Below are 26,353 nucleotides of genomic sequence, written 5' to 3'. Positions count from 1 at the left end.
CTTCTAAGGGGAAAAAAAACAATTCCAATGATATAGATAGAATAAAAGAGTATGTCAGTCTTATGATTGAACCTCACCCTTTAGCAGTTAAACCATAAACTGCTACAAATTTTTATGCAAAATTTAGAGAGTTGAACAAAATTTTACCTACTATCTTTACTTCTATACTGCTATAGAGAGCTTACCAACTCATGCATGAAAGAAGGGCAATCTCTTTTACATAATTACAAAAATCATGTGGGGGCTGCTTCATAATAGAAAGATGTGTATTATATTTATCAGAAATGAATTCAATCTAAAGAAGAAAACTGGGGACTGGCCATTGTGCTGAAACACAAATCTTGAGAGAAAAGCCTACAAGTTGCAGCCCAAATTACATTTTCTAAGTATAATGTCAACCTGTATGCATTTTTATTAAAATCAACTTATATTTACATGCTAATAGAAATCTAATAGATTGAAGCTTATGGGTAGAAAAACCCTCCACAATCTTGAATATTCCTTTTCTTAACTACATTTAAAAAGGTTTCTGGAGTTGAAAACAACCATTCACTCACTACAGCATGTTCTGTCTTGATCCATCTTAGCATCACTATGAATAGTTTTACCTGTCACTCCATGGATAGGATTTCCATGTTCACAGAGCTCAGGACAATACTGTTTTCAGAAATAATCTTTTGAAAAAAGTAGAGGACATCATGATTTTACTTCATTTATGCACTTTCCCTGGAGTCAGAGTTAACTCAGGCTTATTTGAGTGAATAGCAACTTGAGACTTGTACTAAGAGGGGTTGTGTGCAGTCAATTCAATTAACAGAAACTGATATTAAAATATAACATACATATTTAACTAGATAATAAATTCAAACATGTTCTCCAGGAGCAGCAATATCATACCTTCACTTGTGAAGATCAAGGAAGAGAACTGTATTTGAAAGAATTTGATTGAGTTTCACAAAATTAAGAGGTACACACACAGAACAGCCCAAAAAACACAGATACACATATGCATATGCATGCACATTCACCCACACACACACAAATACCCTTCTACAACCATCTGTTTTCTGATACCCAAATGTTTGCTTTGTCTTTTGTTTCTAGTTAAATACATCTGTTTTCTGATACCCAAATGTTTGCTTTGTCTTTTGTTTCTAGTTAAATATATATATTTTATTTTTAAGTACTTTCTATACCCAACTACCTAACCTGGGACTTGAACTTATAACCTAAAGATCAAGAGTCACATGCTCTACTGACTAAGCCAGTTAGGCCTCCCTAGTTAAAGATATTTTAGATTGATTCTTTGATGCCTATACATTCATGGCCTATAATACATTCAACTGAGTTTACAGATTTCTTTTAAAACAACCCCAGACCAACATTGTAGATACAGGGCAGAACAAAATCTATAGAATGCTACAATAGTTGATTCTCATCATTAATTTCTTCTTAATACTATGTTAGTAGAGGTTTCCCCTGTTTTAAGATTAATAGTCTGTATTAATTTGCTAGGGCTGCTATAAGACTGGATGGTCAAAACAACAGAAATTTATTTTCTCACAGTTCTGAAGGCTAGACATGTGAAATCAAGGTGTTGTAGGCTTCAGTTTCTTCTGAGGTCTCCCTCCTTGGCTTGCAGACAGCCCCCTTTCTGCTGTGTTCTCATGAGCTATTTCCTATATGTGTCCGTATCCCTGGTGTCTCTCTACATGTCCAAATGTCCTGTCCTTATAAGGACACCAGTCATATTGAATTATACCCACCCTAGTGGCTACATTTTAACTTACCACTCTAAAGGTTCTACCTCCAGATATAGTCATAGTCCGAGGTACTAGGGGTTATGGCTTCAGCCCTAACTTGGCCCAAGTAGCTTGGATTATGAACATTTTTCTGTTGCTAATCTACCAAAACAACAACAACAACAACACAAACACAAATTAAAAAACAAAAACAAAATTCTGAATTTTCTCTTAAAATTTGTAGAAACACAATTAGAAGAATCATGAAAAAAAAAAAATCAGCTGCACCTACATTCTTTATGGTCAAAAACTATAAGTATCAGTTCCAGATTGACTTACGGTCCCTTGTGCACTTAAATGGATTGGTTTGCTTCTATGTTTATTTGTTTTAGGAAAGTCATGGTGTGATAACTTCAAAGTTACATATGATTTGAATAGATTTATCAATGATATGACTCAGTGATTGTTTCCCTAGGTATATACCCAAGAGAATACCCAAATGAAGCCCTATGTCTACCCAAAAACTTGCACAGGAATGCTCATAGAAGCGTTACTCGTAACAAAAAGTGGAGAAAACCCAAATGCACATCAAAAGTATATAGAAAGAATGTAGTATTATCCACACTATAGAATATTATTCAGCAAAATGAAGGAATGAAGTACTGATAGATATTACAACAAGGATGAGACTTGAAAACATTATACTAAGAAAAAGAAGACCATATACTGTATGACTCCATTTATATGAAATGTCTGGACTAGGCAAATGTATAGAGATGGAAAGTAGATAAGTGTTTGCTCAGAACTGAGGCAGGAGGGTTTGAGAGGAATGGGGATTGACTGCTAATGGGTATAAGGTTTCCTTTAGGAGTGATGAAAATGTTCTATATTTAATTGTGGTGTGGGTTGGACAACTCTGTGATTATACTAAAGAACAATGAATTGTACACTTTCAAAGGTATATTGTATGGTAAATGAACTGTATCTCAATAAAGCAATTTTAAATAAAAACTCTCCATGGTTTGGCCTTTTTTGAAATTTATTTTGTGTCTTTGTGGAGTATAAAGGTAATTTGCCTGCATAATATTCATTGACAGCCCAAAGAAAAGAAGAAAGTCACATATTTATTAACTTGGAAACATCAAGGAAACAATTTACCTTGTGTTCATTTTTAATGCCACCTGTGACCTCTATTACTAAAGTCAGTCTACTCCTGTAGCCTCTCTTCCTTTTACAGATAAAACATCAATTTAGTTTTGGATTTAAAGCAAACAGGATCATTATGTTTGTAGAGTGTTCCATAGCTTTGCTATTCTAGCAATCTGTGACCTATAAATAATGCAAGGCCTTTTCCTTCTCTAAACGACTTTCTTGCAGCATGAGTCTTGATACACAGAAACAAAAAAAGAAAGAAGAAAAAGGAAGGAAGGAAGGAAGGAAGGAAGGAAGGAAGGAAGGAAGGAAGGAAGGAGAAAAAAAGAAGAAAAAAAGAAAAAAAGAAAAAGAAGAAAGAAAGAAAAAAGAAAAAGAAAGAAAGAAAGAAAGAAAGAAAGAAAGAAAGAAAGAAAGAAAGAAAGAAAGAAATCACCACACAGTCGTGGAATTCAATCTATTTCTAGTCCCCAATTAAATTATGAATCACATTTGTCCAGTTTTGAAGTTGCATCAAAAGCCACTTTTTAAGTATTTTGCCATTCTATCTTTATCAAACAAAATCAAATCACAGCTAATCTGAAAAGTTTTTCTGTTTTGCTTTAGAAGAAAGCAAAGAAAAAAAAAATAGATCGGTTTCTATGTGACCCCTGACCTTTGAACCACAACCTCCCTGCCACTAAAGCGTTCAGCACCTCATTTAATCTCCCCTCTCTACACTGGTATAGTGCTAAAAAAAAGGAAACAGAAAACATAATCTGGGGACTTCATCAATTTTTCATGAATTTTCATTTAGGCCAGAACCCCCTCTTACCCTGGTCGATAGATCAAGCTGCTGTCATATATTTACCACCTGGGGCTACGGCAGCTATCTCTAGGGGCTGCCACTGATTCAGGCTGTATCAGAGGCAGCCACAAACTGTGGAGGGACCCCTGTGCTCTTTCTGCTCCAAACACAGGGAGACCTGGTGTTCAAATTGAAATCCTATCTGCATCAGCTCCACCTCTGCCCTCTTGGTGGTCTCATCGGAAGAGTGCATATTAACTTCTTCAGTGCCAGGTGCTTTGCTAAGGACCCTGCAATTCTGTTTTCTAAATATGTAAAAATTGCTTTCACCTTAAGACCTTTCTTGAGTTCAAGGGATTTGAAAAACACTTTCTGGATTACTCCTTTTTTTTTTTTTATTTTTTCAAACCAAGAGGGAGAAAGCAAATATGAAGTAAGTGATTCAACTCTCCATATCAGTGATTGTTCTTGAATATTTTTTCCCTCCACTATCTTATGCGGTTATATAAAACTGAAGTTTGTATTAAAGGAAAACAAAAAGAGAACATATACAGTAAGGTGAAGAACAGTCTGACTTCTTTCTATACAACCTGTCAAGACAGATGGTTATCAGTACAATTGCACATTTCATCTGACAGCAGAAACCAGGATTTTTGAAAGTAAAAATGAAAACCAAGGTGAAGCAAGGAGAGCCCCAAAACATCCATATTTTTCATCAATAATCATTTCACAATAAAAGTTGTAACAAGTGTGTTTGCTACTTATCCTTACACTCTTAATCACCTAGATACCAGAGATTAGTAATTCTCAACTGATTTTGACCTCCCTGGGGGACATTTGGCAGTGTGCAGAGATATTTTTAGTTGTCACAGCTCTGGTTGGGGGTCTTATTGGCAGCTCGTGGGCAAAAGCCAGAGATGCTGCTAAACATCTTACAATGCAGAGCACAGCCCCATAACAAAGAGATATCTGACCCCAAATGGCAATTGTACAGAGGCTGGATAGCTTGCTCTAGTTGCCTCACACTGCATTCAGTGAGGAACTAAATTCTTGGAAGAACAGATGCATTTGCCACTCCAATTCCACCACCTACTCATTTTTCAGCTGCCATGTTCTCTCCACTCCTAGAGTCCACAGAGTACTTTTTATTTAACCATTATGTGGCATTTGCATTACAGAACATTTTTTTTCCTTAAAGTTATTTCCTTGTTCATCAGGTCACTTCACTCTCCATAGGCCATCACTGTGACACCTCAGAGCCCCTAACCAGTACTTCTTTCCTTCACCCTCCATTACATACTGGGGTTCCAAGCAAAAGGAGTGATCTCAGCCCTTCTTAACTACTCCCTGCAGCCTCCCTGGGCAATCATGTCCACTTTTTCATCCACTCCCATCACTTTACCCTCCATGTGGTAAAAATCTCTTCTCAGTTCTAGAAGTTCCCTTTTTAATGGAACGTGAGATATTTTTATCTTGATGTTTCATTGGCATATGAAATAATACAGCCAAAACTGACTTCACTCTTCTGTTCCCATTACAGTTATTACTCCTCCACCTGCCATCACTATGGATGTAGCAGTATATACTTAGGCTCTCAGTGGGAAAAAAATAAACAAACAAATCAACAACAAAAACACTGAGAATAATCTCTTATCTTCTAAATCCCTAAACTGATCATAAAGTGATATGATTTATAATTTCTAAAGCTGATTCAAGCTATTTTCTTCTTTCAATCTTTGCTGCTAGTTTCAGTTCAAAATCTAATATTTACTATTTTCTGAATCATTTGACAGCCTCTTAACTCTTCTCTGACTTCAATCATCATCCTCTTAACCTAATCTTCAATTCTCTTTCAAAGAGAATATACATAACAAAAAAATCTACTTTTCCAACTTATGCTGCTCACCAACCTTATATCAAGCTACCTACAGTTCTCCAAATACACAGCGTTGCTAGGCTTCCATTCTTTCCTTTACTGGATAAAACAGTGATGTGTCATGATTGAACATTTATTGTTGAACATTCTAAATTACGAAAGCCAAACTCTGACTTAATCTATAGTTATTCTTCTATCATTTTATAAAAAACATATATTTTGGTAACAAATAATACTGCAAAAGCACAATGCTTTGGACCAAATTTCCATATTAATACATTTTATGAAACATATAAGGAAAGAGAGATGACTGATGATCTAATGTGAAAGAGATGAGAAGCATATAAATGGGTATTATTGGATCTTGTGTTGCCTCAAATGGCATGAACTGTTGACACGGCATTAGAAGAAAGAATTTTATTCACTAGCTAAATCCAATTTAGCAGCATTCTTGTTTCCCTCTCTAGGTCAAAAGTATTTTTAGCATTTCTCAAAGCTCATTGATTTAAAAATAAAAAGTGCTACTGTCACAGTACACAAGAAAAAAATCATGATTTAAAATTTTCCTCCTAAAACAGTTTGATTCATTATTAATGATGCAATTAGGAAAGAGGACAATCTGTAGGTTAAATAAAAATACAAGATGTATGTGTGCTGGAAGGAATTTTTAAAAAGCTAAGTTTTAAGGAAAAATATGCTTATAGCTGCCCAATAACAAAATGGCCAATTTAGATAAACTTAAATAGTAAGAAGAAAAGTTAGTTGATAATTAAAAACAGATATTTGCCTCTGAGTAGATAACATTAAAATTTTTTTTCAATTAAAAAATTGTAATTGTTATTTATGTAATAGGCCAAATATCATTTAGAGTGTTTTCCGGAATTTGTCATAATTCCTTAAAACTAAAAATTAGAAGAATCAGGAACTGGTCTTCAAAATCCCATTAACTTATTGCCTGAGTTTTCATCACTTAATTATCATGGGTTTCATTTTATCTATAAAATGGGAGAATAATGCTTGTTATATTTACTATAAAGGGATTTGATGGGGAAAGAAAAATCAGGGAATTTGACTTTGAAATATTTCAATATGTTTGAAATTTACCAGGAATAAGACATTTCAAAATAAAAATAGATTTGGGAATATTTATTCTGGAGGTTTTGTGTGTATTTCAAATCTCACTAAACTGCACTTAATTAAACAGCGTCTTGAATTAAGTTATAAAAATGAAATTACCCAGTGCTCTGTGCAAAAATTGCATTGCTAGCTAAGGTCCTAATGCTCCTATATCAAAGTACTTCAGAAAAAAAATTTGGGTTTTAGGATTCTTGTAGTTTTTTCCTGTTAGATGTACACATTTCAAGCATTAGTGGGTTTTAGATTTCCTAGTACAAACTGTAAAGACGGGACACTTGAGAACAAAAGATTTCATTGAGGTAGCTGCAGAATAAATAGTATAACTTTGGTTACTAAGAGATGTTTTCCTATTTAAAGTTGATAAATTGTTGAGAATTACAATACACACATACACAAGTTTTATAATGGAGTGTGATATCATGTAGCCTGTGAGTACAAGTACCAACTTTTACTACCGACATGAGACCATGAGCTATTATTTAGCACTCCCTTCTAGCCATATAAACAAGACTTATGCACCTTGAAATAACTCAAATTTCTTATCTGTGAAGACATACTGTACAACCAGAAAGTTGAAAAGTATAAACTTTTTTATGCCCAATTGTTGCCATCTTATTAATGATAAATTCCAGATAAAAATCTTTCTGCAGAATAAATAATGTCAACTTTTTATGATACCATTTAAATTATGACACTAAATCCTTATCTATAAACCAAAAAAATCTATCATATATTTTAATTTTTTCTGGAAAATAACGCATGAAGTTACGAAGTTCAAATTGGTTCAAATAGATGCAAAGCATTGATATCTTGATTTACAAATGCTATCTGGATTATCTAATGAATAAATAAACATATTTTTCAAATGCCAATGGCAACGCAAGCCCTTAACTACTGCTGATTACCAAGACTGGACAAAATGCTTCCATGTACGAACATTTTGTCTCTACAGAAATGATCTCTTCTCTGATGAATTTTACTGACAGAAAAAGTAAATAAATATAGTTGCTGTATTTTCCCTTACATACTTACAGTAAGGATTCCTGAATTCAGACTGGAAGTAAAAGAATTAATATATTCTAGAGAGTGTATTCTTTTTAAAGTTGTTTAACAAAAATTATATTTAGAAATATATGTCTATAATATATATAACAGGTATATATATAAATAACAGAAATAGATATAGCACTGAATTTATGCCTATATTTGATGCCATGTTACATGTAAACTTTTCATTTTAACATAGCTGACTTTAATACTTGATTATGTCTCTCATTAATAATTCAAATTTTAAACATGACCACATCATTGTCACTTTGCTTTAAGGTAAAAACATGATTTCCCCCTTGCTTCAATATAAAGAAATTTATTGCAATACCATGGCTTGACATTATTTTGACCAGCTTTCTTTGGAGAAGGCAAAGTAAAAAACTATGCATGGCATGTTGATGGTTTTCTTCTTTAGGTATTAAGCACCCATGGGGACAAATCAAAGCTTACTAAAAATAAATCAAAGTGAAAGTGCATGCTATTTCCGAGACTCATTATCTTTACTTACATGCCACTTCCAGAGATGCATTTCGACTTACTGCTTCACCGAGATAGTTCCTCGCAACACAGACGTAGCTTCCTTCATCGGGTTTGCTTCTGCGCCCATGAACAATACGCAAGAAAAATAAGGATCCGCTGGGCAGAAGCATCCTGTGAGACCGGGGATCATCCTTGTCAGTCTCCACTCGCTCGCCATCCTTGTACCACTCAATGGTGGGCGTTGGCCGGCCCTCTGCCTTACAGTTCAAGGTGGTGGGCTCTCCCTTAGAGACAATGACATCTGAAGGGTGCTCCACAATCCGCGGAGGGAAGTCTTCTTGGCGAAGACGAGATCCTACAAAACAGGAGAGAATGAAGACAAGTGTTAACATTTTCTCATCTATAGCTTGTGTCTCTCTTGGGTTCACACTGGTGAAATTAAACTCTTCAATTATTCAAAATGCACTTATTACTATTTTATTTATGTTCCATACTTCTGTTCTTGATGCATCTCCTAAGTCATCCCAACTCCTTTGTGGAATAATATAGCAATAAATCATTATGTTAATTCTAATGAGTCAGGTTTAAATGTCCCATGAATCATGGCAAGGAAGAGTAAGATAGTAAAAATTTTCTTTTGGGTAGTAAGATGAGGAATATTAATCTCCTGTCCTCCAAGTGATTACTATCTACTGGGGAACAAAGCCAAGTGGGCAAGTACCCAGTATACACAGTCTGGTGTACCATGCTGGCATGGTGTCATCAGACTTAATATAAAAATAGACCCACAAAATGTGTACAAATATTAACTTGATTTAACAGATGAGGGCAGCCCGGTGGCTCAGCGGTTTAGCACCACCTTCAGCCCAGGGCCTGATGCTGGAGGCCCAGGATCGAGTCCCACATCAGACTCCCTGCATGGAGCCTGCTTCTCCCTCTGCCTGTGTCTCTGCCTCTCTCTTTCTCTCTCTCTCTCTCTCTCTCTCTCTCTCTCTCTGTCCCTCATGAATGAGTAAATAAAATCTTAAAAAAAAAAAAAAAACAGATGAGGAAGCATGTTAGGAAATGGCATCAATTGCCCAGAAATCTAGAAGAAATAAGCAGGTAAGGCAGGTTTTGAACCCAGGGACACCTGGCTGAGGAATTCAAGTATAAATAATTATCTTAAAATAAAATAAGTGTTGTATGGAGGTCCAAGAAATGTCTTATGGGAATAAAGCAGGGAAAAAAATGTTAACGTAACTAAAGTGTAATGAGGCCTCCCCTGAAAAGGCATCATTTAAATTGAGAGATAAAGAATAAAACTATGTGGAGGGGAAAAAGACATTCAAATTGAAGAAACAACATGAGACCATTGGAGTATGTGCACAATACATTTCATAATCAGGGAGGAAGTTGAAATATGGCAGGTGGAGGTGAGAGCTAGTCTTAGGAACCCAGACAATCAGGCTTTCAATACCATGCTAGGGATTGTGATCTTCATTCTACATGGCTAACAGATTTTGAGAGAGCAGTGACTATCTGTGTATCAGAAAGGTATTTTTGGTGTGCAGTGTAAAAGATAAAGAGCAATGGAGGCAAAAGGACAGTTGAAAGTTACTTCATGATTCCAGGGAACAATAAAAAGAACCTGACTTTGAGAAGTGATGCTGATAGGAAAAAAAAAGAAGAAGAAGAAGAAAGAAAGATACAAGGCATGTCTTAAAATAGCTCTTGACAGAATTTGGTATATCACCATATAGTAAGGAAGGGTGATGGGCACCAATGACTTCCTTGTGAGTGCAATGAAAGTGGGACCATTTGGGATGCCTGGGCGGTTCAGTGGTTGAGCATCTGCCTCTGGCTCAGGGTGTGATCCTGGAGTCCTGGAATTGAGTCCCACATCCAGCTTCCTGCATGGAGCCTGCTTCTGCCTCTGCTTATGTCTCTGCCTCTTTCTCTGTGTCTCTAGTGAATAAATAAATAAAACCTTAAAAAAAAAAAGTGGGGCCATTAAGGGGTAGAAAAAGACAGGAAGGAAGGACCTATTGGTATTTTAAGATGAAAAATTTGCATAATATGTTCTTTTGAATACTTTCAGCTAAGGTGTAACCGGCCATTATTTGTGAAAGGGTCTTAGCAGCTCCTACACATAAATCTCAAAGACTTGGAGAGAGAAATAACCATGTCTGAGGACATGATGATAGTCTAGACATAGCTTTCACATTTTCCAACCAATCATCTACTATAATCACATTTCAGCTCAATAAATAGAAATAATATTTACTCCTCAATGTTATTCCACTTTATTTTCACTATTAATTAAAACACGGATTTTAATTTAATAAAGGGCATTTAATTTGGTAGTGAATGAACCTTTTCTTTTCTGAGGAAGATTAATTTTAAAGGTTGCTGAATACCATTTGTTATCTTATCAGAGCTAAGAAGGAACTTACACATTACAAGTGCTGGTTATCTAAAGCCAAAGAGTACACAGGTCAGATTTTTTTTTCAAAGCACTAAAGAAACCCAAAGCATTAAAATATGGACAGATAATCACATTGTATATCATAAGAATAAAGAAGGTTATATATTGAAAGTACTGGGAAAGCAAATGAGGAACTTAATATAAAAATTAAGATTTATTTTTAAAAGAAATGATCGGAAAATACCTCAAAGTTTTTAAAAGTGAATGGCTAATCACAGTTTGCAAATCAGTGACATACTGCCAAGTATAAAGGTCTGGACTCAGAAACAAATGGAACAAAAGTTAATCTCACTTTTCACGTAGCAGGCATATAGTCTACAATCACCTTGTTTAGCTACCTTCCTTGTTCTTCTCTGGTTTCCCACATGCATTTATCTACAGCTCCCCTATGTCAAAGTTGTTCTATTATTAAAACTAAGCAAGCACTCTAATAACAATCATCCATGTTATTAGAGTGCTATTTACTTTATCAAATAGTTCCCCACTTTATTAGGCAGTTGGCTTAGAGAAGTCCTGCAGAGGACCTGAAATATATGCATACTTATTAAATAAATATAAAATAATTGGTTTATAAAAGGAAAAAAGGCAAAATATCCAAACTGCTTAGCAATAAGATATGGAATCCAGTATGTCCAGAATTTTACCCATTTATCACTATAACATACGTAAACCTATTCTAATGTTGTCACATTCAGAAATCCTTTTAGTCATTTTATTCCTACTGTTACAAAAACTTCAAAAGGTCATCTACAATCTAAATCTAAGAGGTAAAATTATGATTAGAATTTTGATGATCTTGAGTTAAACAATATGTTTTTGGGCACCAAAAGCACACGCCACGAATGAAACAATTAATGAATTGGTTTCATTGGACTTAAATATTTGTTCTTAGAAAAAAATCACAAGAATGAAAAGACAATCCACAAAATCAGAAAAAAAATATGTAAGTCATATATCTAATAGGGGTCTTATACCTGGAATATATAAAGAACTTTTATAGCTCAATAAAAATAGAAATAACCAAATTCTAAAATGAGCAAAGAACATGAACAGATATCTATGCAAAATCCCAGACAAATGGCCAGTAAGCATGTGAAAAGATTCTTGACATCATTAGTTATTAGGGAAATACAAATCAAAATCTCAGTGAGATACATTTCATATCCAGAAGAATGACAATAATCAAAAAAAGGTAAAATGACAAGTATTTTCAGGGATGTGGAAAATTTGAGAGCCTCATAGATTGCTGGTGGGAGTGTAAAATGGTACAGGTGCAAGTAGCACTTTGGAAAATATTCTCGATTTTCTTGAAAAGTTTTGGAATTAACATATGACCCAGCAATTCAACCCTTAGTTATATATATATTGAAGAGAAAGAAAATGTTATAGCAACACAAAAACCTGTACCTGAATGTAATGTTCATAACACCATTATTCATTATTCATAATAACAAAAAAAGTTAAAGAACCCAAAAATCCAACTGCTAAACAGATGAATATATGCTATATATCCAAATAATGGAATATTATTCAGCAATTAGGAAAAAAAATGAAGTCCTTATCCCCACTACAACATGGATGAACCCTGAAAACACTAAACTAAGTGGAAGAAGCTAATCACAAAAGATCACATATTATATACCATTTATATGTCCAAAAGACAATCCATAGAGACAAAATGTAGGTTTTCCATTATCTAAGGTGGGGGATAGGGATCAGATATGAAGGGATTATAGACTATGTTTTGAAGATGATGAAAATATCCTAAAATTGATTATGGTTGCACAAGTCCATGAATATAATAAAAAATATGATATTGCACACTTTAAATGGGTGAACTGTGTAGCATATGAATTATATCTCAATAAAGCAAAAAATCATGGGTAAGACACTGTGAACAAGTCTAATATAAGGAATAAGAATTTGTGTTCACTCATACCAACAGCTAGGTTATTTTCTTCATTTATGTCTTGGTTTTAAATATAATCATCAGGTCAGCAATAGCCAATAGAGCATTAAGTAGAGCTGAAATGTCACAATAGATAGATGATAGATAGATAGATAGATAGATAGATAGATAGATAGATAAACAGATAGATATGGAGATATACAGAAATACATCTAAATTTTAAGATATTATTAAAAGTGAGGAGATTAATTCTGAATTCCCTTAAATTCACACATTACACAATATAGCAGTGACCTTAAGATGGATAAGCTTTAGGTAGGTTATGAATTCTTTAAAATGGCATAAAAATAGATATTGTGTGGGCAGGACAGGAAAATGGTGAGGGGGACCAGAGCCTTCATCAAATTTGCAAAGAGGTCTGAGCATTTAAAATTAGGAAGGACCACTAAAGTACTAGGCATTCCACATAATTGTGGGTTGCCAAGCAACCCCATTATTCGTTAAAAAACAACAATAACAAAAACAAAGACAGCTGAACTGTCAGCTAAACACATTGGCAATTCAGAACTGAACAGTAGAGGGGGCAGTATATTACACGAAGTACCCTGAAACTATTTAACCAACACCTTTGACATCCAAAAGCATATTGGAACTACAGGACCTACCAGCCCAACTCAAGATAAGCACAATCAAAATCTGCATTTTAACAAGACCCACCCGCACCCCTTACCTCCACCCTGCCCCCAGGGATGCCTATGCACATAAAGTTTGAGAAGCGATCACTTCAACCAGTTTTGTATGGCCCTCAGTTAAGAAAGTTTTCACATTTTTAGTGTTGTTAGAGGACGAGGAGGAAAGAGGAAAATTTTAAAAGGAGAAGGTGGAGGAGGAAAGAGATCTTATGTGGTAGAAATGCTAGAAATATCTGCTGATGCTTTACAGAAAGTTTACCAATCCTGGAGTTTGGAGTACCTGTTTGTCACTTTCGACTAATGACTCTAGTTTTTTCACTTATACTTCTTTCATATAGGATCATAAAACTGTTAACTCCAGATTTCAGATGGAACAAACACACAAACAAAACTTTGACTGCTTTGCTAGTATTGCTCATATAATTATCCAGGAGCCTTATATGAACAGATAATCTAAGCAAAACATACGATTTATCTGTGAGTCTAACTTCACTTGTGGTTGATAGCAAGTCTAGACATATTTTTACTTCTCAATTACTATTTGGGCAATCACATAGTCAAGTTTTAATTAAAAGCACTGTATTCAACTGTCCTATCTATTATAAAAAGACAGTGGAGCTCAGTCACAGGGTCTTAAAGATAAACATCCAAATGTTTATTGTTATTACAGTAACAAGTAAGCCAAAAGATACTCAAGTGGCTTTTTCATTATTAAATAGCTAGTAGAAGCAAATTAGAACTCAAGACCTTTCATCTGAAATGTGCAGGCTTCTTAAAAACTGGATGTAAGAGTAAGTAAAGAATACACAATACAAATATGCTAATTCCAAAATCCTCTACAAGGATGACTGCAATAAAATGAATCTGATGACCTCTAGTCATAATATAACATTTTCTGTTTTTCAAAGTGTGATTTTCAGACTACCTGCATCAGAATTACCCGGGATATTTCCTTAAAATGTGACTCTTGGTTCCCACAGCGAATAAGAAGCATCAGAAGTTACAAGTGGAAGAGGTCTAAGATGCACACTTTTGGGTATGTTTACCAGGAAAGGTCATGTACTTTGACTTGATCTAGACCTGGTCTAGAAGGTCATGCATTTAGGCCAGGCTAAGATGCATGCCACAGAAACATCAAATTAGTCAGCTATGTGCAGAAACGTCTTTGAGTAAGGTTCTAAGCACCCAAATTTACATAATAGATTATTTCTGCTTCTCCAGAGACACTCAAACAATGATTTTGATTTTTGGTAAAATAATGAAAAACAAACTGAATAGTTTATACGCTCTTCAAATTTGAGAGGATTAGAGAAGTATAAAATCATAAATTCATAAATATATGTAAATTTAGTTTTATTTAGTCAATAACCACACATTTTCAGTGTGTACTACAGTAGCTTTTGTTCTCAGAAATGACTTCAATTGCATAACAAAATAAGAGGATAAAGCACCTAAAAGAACACCTGTTGATTTCATTTCACGTATTTCTAAGAAAACTGCTCCTGCCTTATTATTTTATTCACTTGGAATACAGTATTTCCTTAAACTAAGCCTTACTTTTGGGATGCCTGGGTGGATCAGAGGTTGAGCATCTGCCTTTGGCTCAGGGCGTGATCCCAGAGTCCTGGGATCGAATCCCACATCGGGCTCCCTGTAGGGAGCCTGCTTCTCCCTCTGCCTATGTCTCTGCCCCTCTCTGTGTCTCTCATGAATAAATAAATAAATAAAATATTTTTTAAAAGCCTTACTTTTCACTCATATATTAGATAGTCATCTATAGGCAAGTTAAACAACACACTTAAACTTTCTGAATTTTTTAAAGGGCAGATGAAATTCTTGGCAAATATACTCCCGCCAGTGAAATTTCTATACAGTGTCTTTAGTTTTCCTAAAAAACACGCACAATATTATGTCCTAGTTCATAATAACTATGTGGGGTTTTTATTTGTTTGTTTTTGTGGGATTTGTGTGTGTGCAAAAACGTACCTTTAATAAAGCACTGGGATAGGACCCTTGGGCAGAAAGCGCTGTGACTGTGATCCTGCGGAGCGACTGATTACATGCTTCTATACATTTAAGTTACAGGCAGAGATAAAGGAAGTCTCTAAAGGGATTTTTCATATATTAAAAGAAGTCTTCTAGGATCCTGGAGGTCTGACTATTGTGGAGCTAAGGATGCTTTTGGCCTCTAGCAAAACATTAACATGAAGGCAGTTGTGAATATTTTCCCCAAAAAAATCCTAATAAAATTAAGCCAGTAAGATTCTCCATGATTACTCAAATTCTGAACGTGACCAGAGTTACCTCCCGAAGGTTTCCCTCCCCTAGAGAGGTACATAGTGCTATATGAATAAATGAAGGCTTCATGGCCCATCACAATAAGGAGGAGGCATTGTGGTACAAGAAAGGATATAGGTTATTAACCAGCAAATACTGGTTATAAACCAGCCTCACTTTTACCAGGTGCAAATCAGAATACAAATGACTCATCAGTCAGTTTCGATAATGAAATCATACATAGACTACCAGGATATGTAGTAAGCACTGTTTATCTGATTTTTTCCTCTTCTATAAATGGAAATTTCTTCCCCTAGAATTTCCTCTTTAAAGCCCTTATCCTATTAATAAGAGTTCATTATTTTTGGAGGTCTTTGTTGCATTAATGTTTTTCTGCGTAGTAAATTTTAGCTAGGCCAGGATGATCCCTTTATACTAGATTTCAAAATAACTAAATTTGTTATTGTTTTGTTTTGCCAAAATAAGTCCTATCAAAATTTTCTCCATGGAAAGAAACGTTATCTCAGTGCCACTATAAATGCCACCCGCACTGATCAGTGAGCTGATATAATTTGTAATGAAACTGAATTAATCGTTCCATCAAGTCTATCCTTACAATTTTTCTATCATTTTTCTCTCTCTTCTTTTAAGGAGAAGGAAGGAGGAGGGTCAGAGAGGGAGGGAGAGACAGAATCTCAAGTAGGCTGTATCCCCAGAACAGAGCCCCGTACAGGGCTCAATCTCGTGACCCTGAAAATCAACACCTGAGCTGAAAATCAAGAGTCAGAGGCTTAATGGACTGAGCCACCCAGGCGCCCCACAACTTTTCTATCTTTGAATTCTTCATGATGACTATATTCCAGAGTACTTACTTTATTTTTTCCACCCTAGAAGTTCTATATATGATAAGATGTGATGAGAAAGTCTATATTTGGGAAACACAAAGCTGTTTTATCCATTTGAACTTTACAGAATCTCTCTCAGGTGATGATCTGATTTGGCAATTAATTAAATAAATTTAGAAGATTCTCATTCTTGCTGGAAGCACAACAGTGCCTTGTTAAAAATAAGTTTAAATTAGAAACTACATAGAAATTGAGACCAAGAAAAAGTAATTATAAAATTTATATACCGCTTTTCAATGTCATAAAACTAAAGGGCAAAGTATGTGAAAGGGAAGTCACAAGCATAGAAGATGTTTCTTGTCAAACTTAGCAGGCAGCCTGGATTCTGAAAGTTTCAGTTGTATAATACGGCATCCAGCAGCATCCCTTAAATTAGCTAGTCTTCTAGGTCTCACAGAAAGAAGCCTGAGCCACCAAAGATCCTCCTATCCCAAATCCCCATTTTATAGCTGACAAGAAAAAAGAAATAGAGAGCAAAACAACTAAAGTTTTTCCCCAAAACTGAGACTAGAAGAACAGGTTGCCTTAGCTCTGCATCCAAGCTCTGTTTTTAGATGAGTTTTCCATTCCTAATACCCCTCTTTATTACCCATGTTTTGGAAGTTTAATATAGAAAGTCCCAAGCACTAGGTTTCAATTTAGTTTTGGTTTGGTTAATTTATTTTTCCCCTGGGTCACTATATGATTAGGTATATGACCTGAAGCAAGTCACCTAAACATTCTCATAATACTACTTCTTTATCCTAAAATTGAGGTAACTGGAAGAGTAAATTGCTATGAATTCATTGTTTCAGGTCAGGTACCCCACAATGTGATAATGGCTGTCACATCATAATGGATATAACTAAAAGTGAAGATAGCAGCAAGTTTAAATTTACTAGCACGAAGCAAATTTTTAAAGATACATACTGTAGATTAATGCTCATAGTTTTATGAACACTAAAAAAGTCTGCCTTGATAGGACTGTGACTACCATCAAAAGAAATGGTTACCAAATGCTTTCTTAGAGAACTCTCCAAAAGTTAACAATGATTTATTTAAAGCTTTAAAAAATATCTCATATAACCGTTTATTATTATCACCCAATAAACACGTGATTCCATAAATCACTTAACCAAAGACCAACTGATACTACATGGATGCTTATCTTAAAAGTAAATAGTTTATCAATTATTTAAAATACAACCTTAGTCAAAGATATTTAACATTTCTTTCCTTATTCAGGGTAAAGAGGTCACTGCTTTAAGAGAAAGTAACTAAAGCAGATTTCATAAAACTTTTTCTCTGAATTTCATAATTGTATTTCAGGCCTTTATTTAAGTACTCTTAAGAGAAAATGCTGAAAATATTAAAAGTGGACCACACTGTCCCCTCTTGCTTTTGATCCACCACCTCATGTTATTTAGTGACTTCATTATGTAAGTTTTGTTTTTTATTATACTTTTTCTGGCTGCCTACCTCCAATGCATTAGGCCACTGACCTCCCCTGAGCTGGTGGATCTAGGCAACAGAGCTCTAGAATCCAGAGGAAGGCATGACTGTTTGGGTAAGTTAGAATCAGTAGCTAGCTGAAAGAAATTGAAACCAGGAGCAGACATATAGAAATATCTATATAACATTGAAGAGAAATTTCGAAACCACAAATCTGAAAGGTTTCTGGTAAATTTTTTAGGAGTGAATTCCTCCTGAGAAATAACAAATTAATTTCCTACTTTATAAATTCATTTTCCAACATCTCAGTGAGGAGCCAATGTATTAACCTGGACATTCATCCAATACTATTTCAAATCAATTTGCTACACCTTACCATGGTTGAAGGCATTCTTTAAAGAGTGATTTGCCACCAAATCACAGTTTTCATGGGTTATGCAGATTTTCCTTAAAATGACAAAAGCAATCTCTATTCCAGGAAGATATCCTTCAAATTTAGCTTCTTATTGTCATATTTATAATATTTCAATGTGGCTTCAAAATTGCATTTGACTTTATAAAAGAAGGATGATGCAATGGGACAATCTCCAAAGTCACTACATTTTTTAATGTTGTTTAATTTCCTAAAAACATCAATGTGTATTTGGTGGTAACTATGAACTGATTTTTAAAAATGGCATTATTTTTATGTAAACTCCCAAAGGAATGATAACATTTAACCTTCTACTCTAGCTACTAAGTAATATATTTTGAAAATTCTGTACCAATAGCATTAATCTTTCTAACAGTAGATTCCAAAGACCCCAGTGTCAGCTTCACAAAACAGCATTCCTAACAGTACTGATATTTTACATGTGTGCTAAGCTTTGTTAAATATTTAGTCTTTGCTAAATTTGTGTAGAACCCTTGATATATGTTCTTCTAACCTAAATATTTTATTATCAACTTAAATTCCTTTACTATATAGTGTACTAAGGACTTTTTAAAAAATAGAGTTGAAAATATCAGTACAATTCAGAAAGCTTAAGAGAATAATTGCTGAAACATTACCCAAAAACTTACGACTGCCATGAGCCAAATATGTTAGCTGCATCATATCTAAGTAATGCACAAAATGACTGATTTGAGCTTTGTTTACTTCCTATCAGCATTTAACTACAGTTGACCCTTGAATACCTCAGGGAGAGGGATGGAGGATCCAACACTCAGACTCTGTCAACTCCATAGTCAAAATCCACAAATCCGAGTATAACTTTTGACTCCCCAAAGCTTCCTGTTTACTAGAAGCCTTACGAATAACATAAACAGTTGATAAACACATATTTTGTATGTTATGTACGTATTTTAAAAAGTAAGGTAGATTATTAAGAAAATCTTAAGGGAAATATATTTATAATGAATCTGTCTCTTGCGTCAACAGCATTTGGACAGAACATACCCAGAGATGGTTTTTCCAGCCTCTGACTACCCTTCCTTTGTTTTTTTTCCAGCCACAACCTTCAGAACCATTTTCTCAGCTATCCTCTGCCTCTAGGACCAGCCGACACTGTTTTTGGGGGGTTTTGTTTTTGTTTGTTGAGCTTAGCTCCTTATTGCCAACCAACCACGAGCTCCCATATTCGCCAGAATTATTCCACTGAGATAAGAGCTACAGACAACCCCCTGGTCAACATGTATCCACAGGCCTCTTACACTTACCTCTCTCTGGGTTTTATGTTGACCACAAGTGGCTCAGGAGAACAAGTGAAGTGCCACTTATTAGGGAGTTGGCCCAGGGAAGCTCAAGGGGGTCAAGTGTCTCTTTAAGATGCAAAACCAGCCTAGCAGCTATGCTCTCCTCTAGGAAGTGCAAAAGCTGTCCCAATAAGATGGGGTGAAACCTGAAGCAAGTCCTTCTGGATCTGAATGCCCTGGGTTCTGCTTTGCAGAACTATGGACTTCCTGGAGTCTATAACTTCCTGGAGAATCACTTTCTGGTTGAAAAGGTGAAACTTATTAAGAAGATGGTGACCACCTAACTAACCTCGACAGGCTGGCTGGCAGTTATGAGCCTGGAGTAGCTCTTCAATGCCTCACTCTCAAGAGTAAATAGGAACCTCCAGAACCCAGTGACTCTTGAGGGGTCCCTCTGACATCCCCTTAGTGTCAGAGCCTTAGCCTGAGCCTCCCCCGGCAGCCACAAGCTTTGTAACCATCCTGGAGCCTTCGTACAAAACATGAACCAAGTGAAAACAATAAAGCTTTTTACAGCCAGGACAAAACAAAATCAGTGTAAGTGGACCCATGTAGTTCAAAACCATGCTGTTCCAGAGCCAAATGTAGCTGTACTTAAGTCGGTCTAACAACTTCTCATTGCATTTCTCCATTATCATTGATACAGTTCTTAAGGCACAGATGGGCTTACATGGAATGGGAGAAAGGACACCCCAAAAATAAGCTGCAAAATTTTGTAAGCTTCTATGCATGTGCCTTTTTAAGAAATTATGTTATATCTTTGGCAGTTAATAGAGATTCTCTTTAATAAGAGGACTCTGACTTGTAATTGTTCTTCTCCAAATGCTGGATAGAATTGTGAATGCAAGTTTCTTATCCTCACCACATCTTCTTGTCCTTATCTATCAAATGTAGCAGTGCCAACCTAATAACATTGCTGTGAAGACTGAATGAGTTCTTTCTATGTGCTGAGCACAAAGTAAGCACTCAGTAAATGGTTGCTCAATCAATGCAGTGTAATTATTTTACTAGGATAACCTCTAATACTATACTCAAAGGAGTCTGTGGCCCTATAAAAACGAAGGACTACTAACCACAAAATCCACTTTTTTAGTGCAATAGTATGTCATTCAAAATACAGCTGTTGCCTATCTCTATACTGTACTTTTCTACTACTGCTTATTTCTCCAAACAAGGAAAGGTCGTTCTGAATGATTTACCCAACCCGCATTTCCCTGAGGGCTCCATGTTTTCAACAATTCTGCACTCAGATTTGCCACATACTGTATCAAATTCTAAAGATGAAAATATTAGGTGCTCAATCAATATGTGATCTAAATGTATGATTAAATATATTCCTTTTTTATTCTGTTAATGAAGCTATAGGTAGTTAGATTTTGATCAAAAAACTCTAAAACGGCTTAAGAATGCTTCTACTGCAGTTCATGACAAATTGGATATGTGGAATTTTAGTACCAAACATTATTGTCTAGGCATGCTAAAGAATTATTTATAGATGATAGCCACTGAAATTTAAAGAAATATTGGTGCTTAAAAATGAAAGAACATTATTAATGTGATCACATGTATACATTTAAATAAAATTATATTAGTAAAAAATTGGTGCTTAATAATTCTTTGTGTCCCCCTTAAATATTTTCTTGAAATAGATTATACCAATATCAATTATTTTGCCTTATAAAAAAATCTTAAAACCATTGTGTTATGATTACAGGAGAAGCTTCTAGTTTGGGATTGTTTTCCATCATAACTTTAAAGAGAACAAAATAATATCAAAAGGACTTTTTGAGGGTACAATAACATGACTTAAATGACATGACAATAACAGGAATATTATCAGAATACTATGTGAAATGAACTTACCAGTAGATTAAAGGGCTGGTTAAAACAAAATAATTTTCTTCCTTTCAGAGCAAAGTATTTCTTCCTTAAAATCTCTAAATTACAATTTTATGAAATTGTGTATCTTTAAAATAAGGCTAAACCTCTTGCAACAAAAGACCCATCAATGATAAGTATGGTGATCCAAAAGATGAAAAGAAAGATTTTCTCTTGAGTGGTAGGAACAGCCATATTATATTCAGCATTTTTTATATTGTGCAATGGCAGGTTGGAATTCTTTTTCTGAAGCCTATACCTTAGGGAGTAAAGACAGTTTATAAAGGTAGCTGAATACAACTTGTACTTATCGCTTTGTCTTTCGCTGTCACACTCAGAGTGAATGGGTTTTCACAGTTGACCAAACTGAATGGAAGCGACAGCATCACATTTCTGCAGAGTTATTTGCAGGAGACACACTGAAATTCACTTTTAAAGTGTTTATTCCACTAAAAACACCCTGGACAAAATTTTGATCCAGATTAGGTTGTAAAGGAGGCCATGTTTAATTGGCTGTGAATACCTCTTAAGCTTGGAATGAATTATGTTTTTAAATCTCAGGGATATTGTAGAAAAATTTCAAGTTGGCATTTTGTGCCTCACTTTATGTACTGCATTGAATTAAAGAATTGATATAAACTTAAGCTAATCTCTTTAAGAAAAACATTCTATCCAGTTTTATTTGGTAAATCATAATGAATTTGATATGACATCTATTGTAAGGCTATACAAATGGTTGGTTAAATTTAGACTGAAAATCAGAGTTGCTTTAGTCTAGTAGATAAAGAATATGAGTTACCTTAATTATCAGAATACTTTTCATTTGGGAACCTACTTTGTCTTCATTTTCCTTTATTTACCATATCTGTTGATGCCTTTAAAAAGTGAGTGATTTAATAAAACTTTAAATTTCCTTTCAAGGGATGTCTTGTTTCAAAGCAAAATGACCACCAGATAACATCATTGCTGCAACAGAAATACTGAGTATAGTTTTCAGTTAAAAGATTTGGTGTGCATAGAGAAAAAAGAGCTTGTTTTTCTCCCGAATGGAGAAAAGCAGCAAACGGGAGTGCTATAAATGGTTTAAAATGATCATTTTCTGCTTGAATTATGTCTCACTAAAATATATCAGAGACTCAATTTCTTGGGTCTCTCAAAAAACATTTGCAGTTTCTAGAAAATTCAGGAAAAGTGTTATTTCCTGCTCAGTTCATTTACTTTTGAAGCCTTATCAGATGAGGGATCAAATGAAACTGATCATGGCCTGGTTTTCCCAAGGTATTACCAACTGGATATGGAATTATCCGCCATCTAGCCACTCTCAAAACGCAATGCTTTCTTTTCACAAAGAAAAAGGAGTGAAACACAGAATTATTCTGGATTATGCTAATGGAAAAGAAAACACTGACAGGCAGGGGAATAAAAATGTAGAGAGTCATAGCAATTATGAAAGACAAGAATAACAATAGCTTAGAATTGGGTGCTATTTTTTAAGTGTAGGAAGTTGCTTTTACCATCAAGCACTCAGTACATCAAATTCTGACAAGTTGGATTTTATAAACAAGAAGAAACTGAAAATCTGGAAGAAAATGTAAAGTACGTGAATTTTTAAAAGAGTATAATGATGTTAGCTTAATATTCCATGTAGGGATAGTACTTTCAAAAGAGCCAATAATAACAGTGCTTTGGTTTTTTAAGGTATATACAAACTACTTACTGACATTTAACAAAACCATACAACATTGTTACTAGTTAGTTTTATTACAAACTTCCAGCACAAATGGGAGGGGAAAAAAAAAAACCTTTTGAGTTATATGTGAACTACTGAATTAGAAATTTGGAATCTAATAATTCCTGACTCCATTAATGCCTCCCAAGGTGTGTGGCATACACCTGCTCTTCTCTTTAATGCTTACCACGGAGACCCCATTCCTGCTAACTATGACAGGTATCATTTCTGTGACAAGACCAAATCTTCAGGTAAGGAAAGCTCTAGCCTTGGTTCATTTTCCCACATGAATGTTCAATTATAATCTCAGATTCTATCAATCTCAAAAGAAACCCCTCATTTCTCTCCTTGCTCTCTACCTCATCTTTCTCTTCTTCCTGACATAAGTCCATTTACTTCAGGTCCCTAATGCTAGAATTCCCACTTGTAAGGATTAACTCTAATTTTTTTTCACAACCATTTAGGCATAGATTCCAGTGGATTCTTCTTTCTCTCAATGTATATCTGCCTCTCAGTTCTATCCCTGTCTAGACTCGATTTCACACTATCATTATTCCAAAAGCTTCATAGTTTATCTGTTCTAAGTACAGGCTATTCCTCTCCCTTGTCACTCCATAGCCACAAAAAACATATAAGGATTTTAGAGAGCTAGGTGCAACTTTTTTAAACAAACAAACAAAGAAGTAGGTTAGCCAAGTAAATCTCAAACTTCCAGGGAGTGTTCTAAATTCTTTTCATTCCCTTGCCCAGTAGAAATCCATTTATTCAGCCAGCTGAATTACAAATTGCACTTTTTAAAGTCCAGCTTTTGCAGCCAGGATTAAGCAAATTGCCCTGTGAGTCTTATGATGAAGCACAAAACTCTGAACCAGCATGCCAAGGCTCGGCATTTATTTGGACAGTGTTTCCTCATGCTGCCATAATGTCTTTGCAACACTGATTTATAGTCAAAGGTGCCAGAACATCACTTACTATATTAAAAGTTGGCCATGTTTCTCCATTTTCTGAGTTCACTGAAAATTTGAAAAAATATGTCAACTGCAGGGGGAAAAATGAGATGCAGAATGCTCTGTTTTGTTGAGGTAGCTTATACCTGCTATGTTTATCTAAACTATCAATATTGAAATCAGGTCTGAGGGACAGCTGCTTCATATGAATCCAAAAATGATGATACAGGCATTGATAAAATCTGGCTGACTCTTTCTATTTTGAGTGTTTTTATTTTTTTTACTTTTATTTTGTTTTATTTTTTAAAGATTTTATTCATTTATTCATGAGAGACACAGAGAGAGAGAGAGGCAGAGACACAGGCAGAGGGAGAAGCAGGCTCCATGTGGGAAGCCTGATGTGGGACTTGATCCGGGGTCTCCAGGATCAGGCCCTGGGCTGAAGGCGGGCGCCAAACCACTGAGCCACCCAGGGATCCCTTTTTTAACTTTAAAAAAAAAAAAGAGATATTACCTAGTAAAGAGGGTTCCAGATTAATATCTGAACATTTTTGTGAGATTATTAGCAAAAACAAATAATAAATAACATAAAACCATGTAGCCTTGATGTACTTGACATGCATGTACTAGACTGAGTATCTAGACATCTGGCATATGGAATTGGAATTCAAGTATGCAAAAACACTAAAACACAATTCAAAGCAAAAATATATCCACTGTCTAATGTCTATTAATGATCAAAATTTGAGGAAATTGTATATCTGGTCATTAGTTGACAACTAAGTGATTCCTTTAATTATCCTCATTGGGGCTCAACAAGGTATTAAACACCCAATGATCAGTCACAGAAACAAAGGCATGAATGAGAGCACAATGTCTGGCTCTGCCAGGCTCAATAAACACCACCTTGATGTACTGATGGTCCTTAATGAAGACAAGGCCCCCAATTAGATGACTGACAATTAGGTTGAAAACTGAAGTGTCAAAACAGGAACAAGGGACTGACCCCTGAATACTAAATTATTTTTAGGTGGCATTTAATCACTCTCACAATAGCAAAAGACAAATTTTAGGGTTTGCTTTTTAATACAACAAGGAATTCTGCTTTATACATTTTGCAGGCTTACATCTTAGCTCGCTTTTCTACTTTCTTCTAAATTTTGCTGGAATCTAGCTTGATATCCTCTTTCATAATGGCCAGCTTGTATCAATGAGTATATAGTTAGAAATATAGGCCATCTGCAGTGTTTAAACATATGACCCTAAGCAGATAGTGCATAGATTCTGGATTTAGAGAGACCTCAGGCCCAACCCTGGCTTCTATAAGGCAGGTTATTTTTGAAAGAGAAGATATGAGCATCAGATTCTTTAGCCAATATTAAGAGTGTCTCCAAAAGCAATCCTAGTATTGGAGTCTGGGAAGGATGTAGGAGAAGCCCCAGGTAAGCGTGGGAGAGGAGTGGCAATTTATAAATACGTATCACATTATCTATCTATCTATCTATCTATCATCTATCCTTCTATCTATATCTTATTCCTACATTAAGAACATTGCCTGAAGAGCTCACTGCCTATAGAATTATCTTTGCAAAACCAAAAATTTTAAAACACTTAATATACTTTTGTACAAGTCACTGCCTTCCTCCACATAACAAAAATAGAAATTCTTGCCTGCACGCTGGCAGGCAGCCCACGTTTGCCCGTACTACGATTATTTCTGAATGACTTGGCACAGCCTTTAATGGTATGCTTCTTGCATCATAGGATCTGATGTTCCATTTTTGCCCAACTCATTACTTTAGCCTCTAGAAGCTGTAGTTGCATGATTGTTATTAATAGACAGGGACACTTCTGCATGGCTGTCCTTAGATTCTATACTCCTGGGCTGCCTTACAGGAGAGATCACCTTTGAATCTCCACTGGCTCAGTTCCTTTGGATGGGATCCAAGACAGAACTGCCTTATGCTGAATTTCACTGCTGTGGTCAATGATGCAATAATGAGGTTCCTATATCAATACCATTTGGATTTTACAGGGTCATGTTCCCAATATAAGTATAGGCACCTTAAATGTTGTGTTTCTTTTAATTTTGTTTCATCCAACTTTATTCTCTAGTGATCAGGTCCAAATACTGTATACTCAAATGGATGACAGTATCAG

General features: G+C 35.2%; 1 protein-coding gene across 16 annotated transcripts in view; it reads right to left on the bottom strand.

Annotated features, from left to right (window-relative positions):
- Positions 1–26,353, bottom strand: part of ROBO2 (roundabout guidance receptor 2) — a 1,676,347-nt gene that overhangs the window by 513,668 nt on the left and 1,136,326 nt on the right. For all 16 annotated transcript variants that reach the window (XM_041734856.1, XM_041734853.1, XM_041734854.1 and 13 more), the window contains one exon: positions 8,253–8,579. In XM_041734856.1, coding sequence (XP_041590790.1) covers positions 8,253–8,579 — 327 coding nt within the window. The remainder of the gene's footprint in view (positions 1–8,252; positions 8,580–26,353) is intronic.

Source organism: Vulpes lagopus, chromosome 20 (assembly GCF_018345385.1).
Source record: "Vulpes lagopus strain Blue_001 chromosome 20, ASM1834538v1, whole genome shotgun sequence".
Taxonomy (NCBI): domain Eukaryota; kingdom Metazoa; phylum Chordata; class Mammalia; order Carnivora; family Canidae; genus Vulpes; species Vulpes lagopus.
The sequence above is the reverse complement of the archived record's forward strand: the minus strand, read 5'-3'. Positions and strand labels throughout refer to the sequence as shown.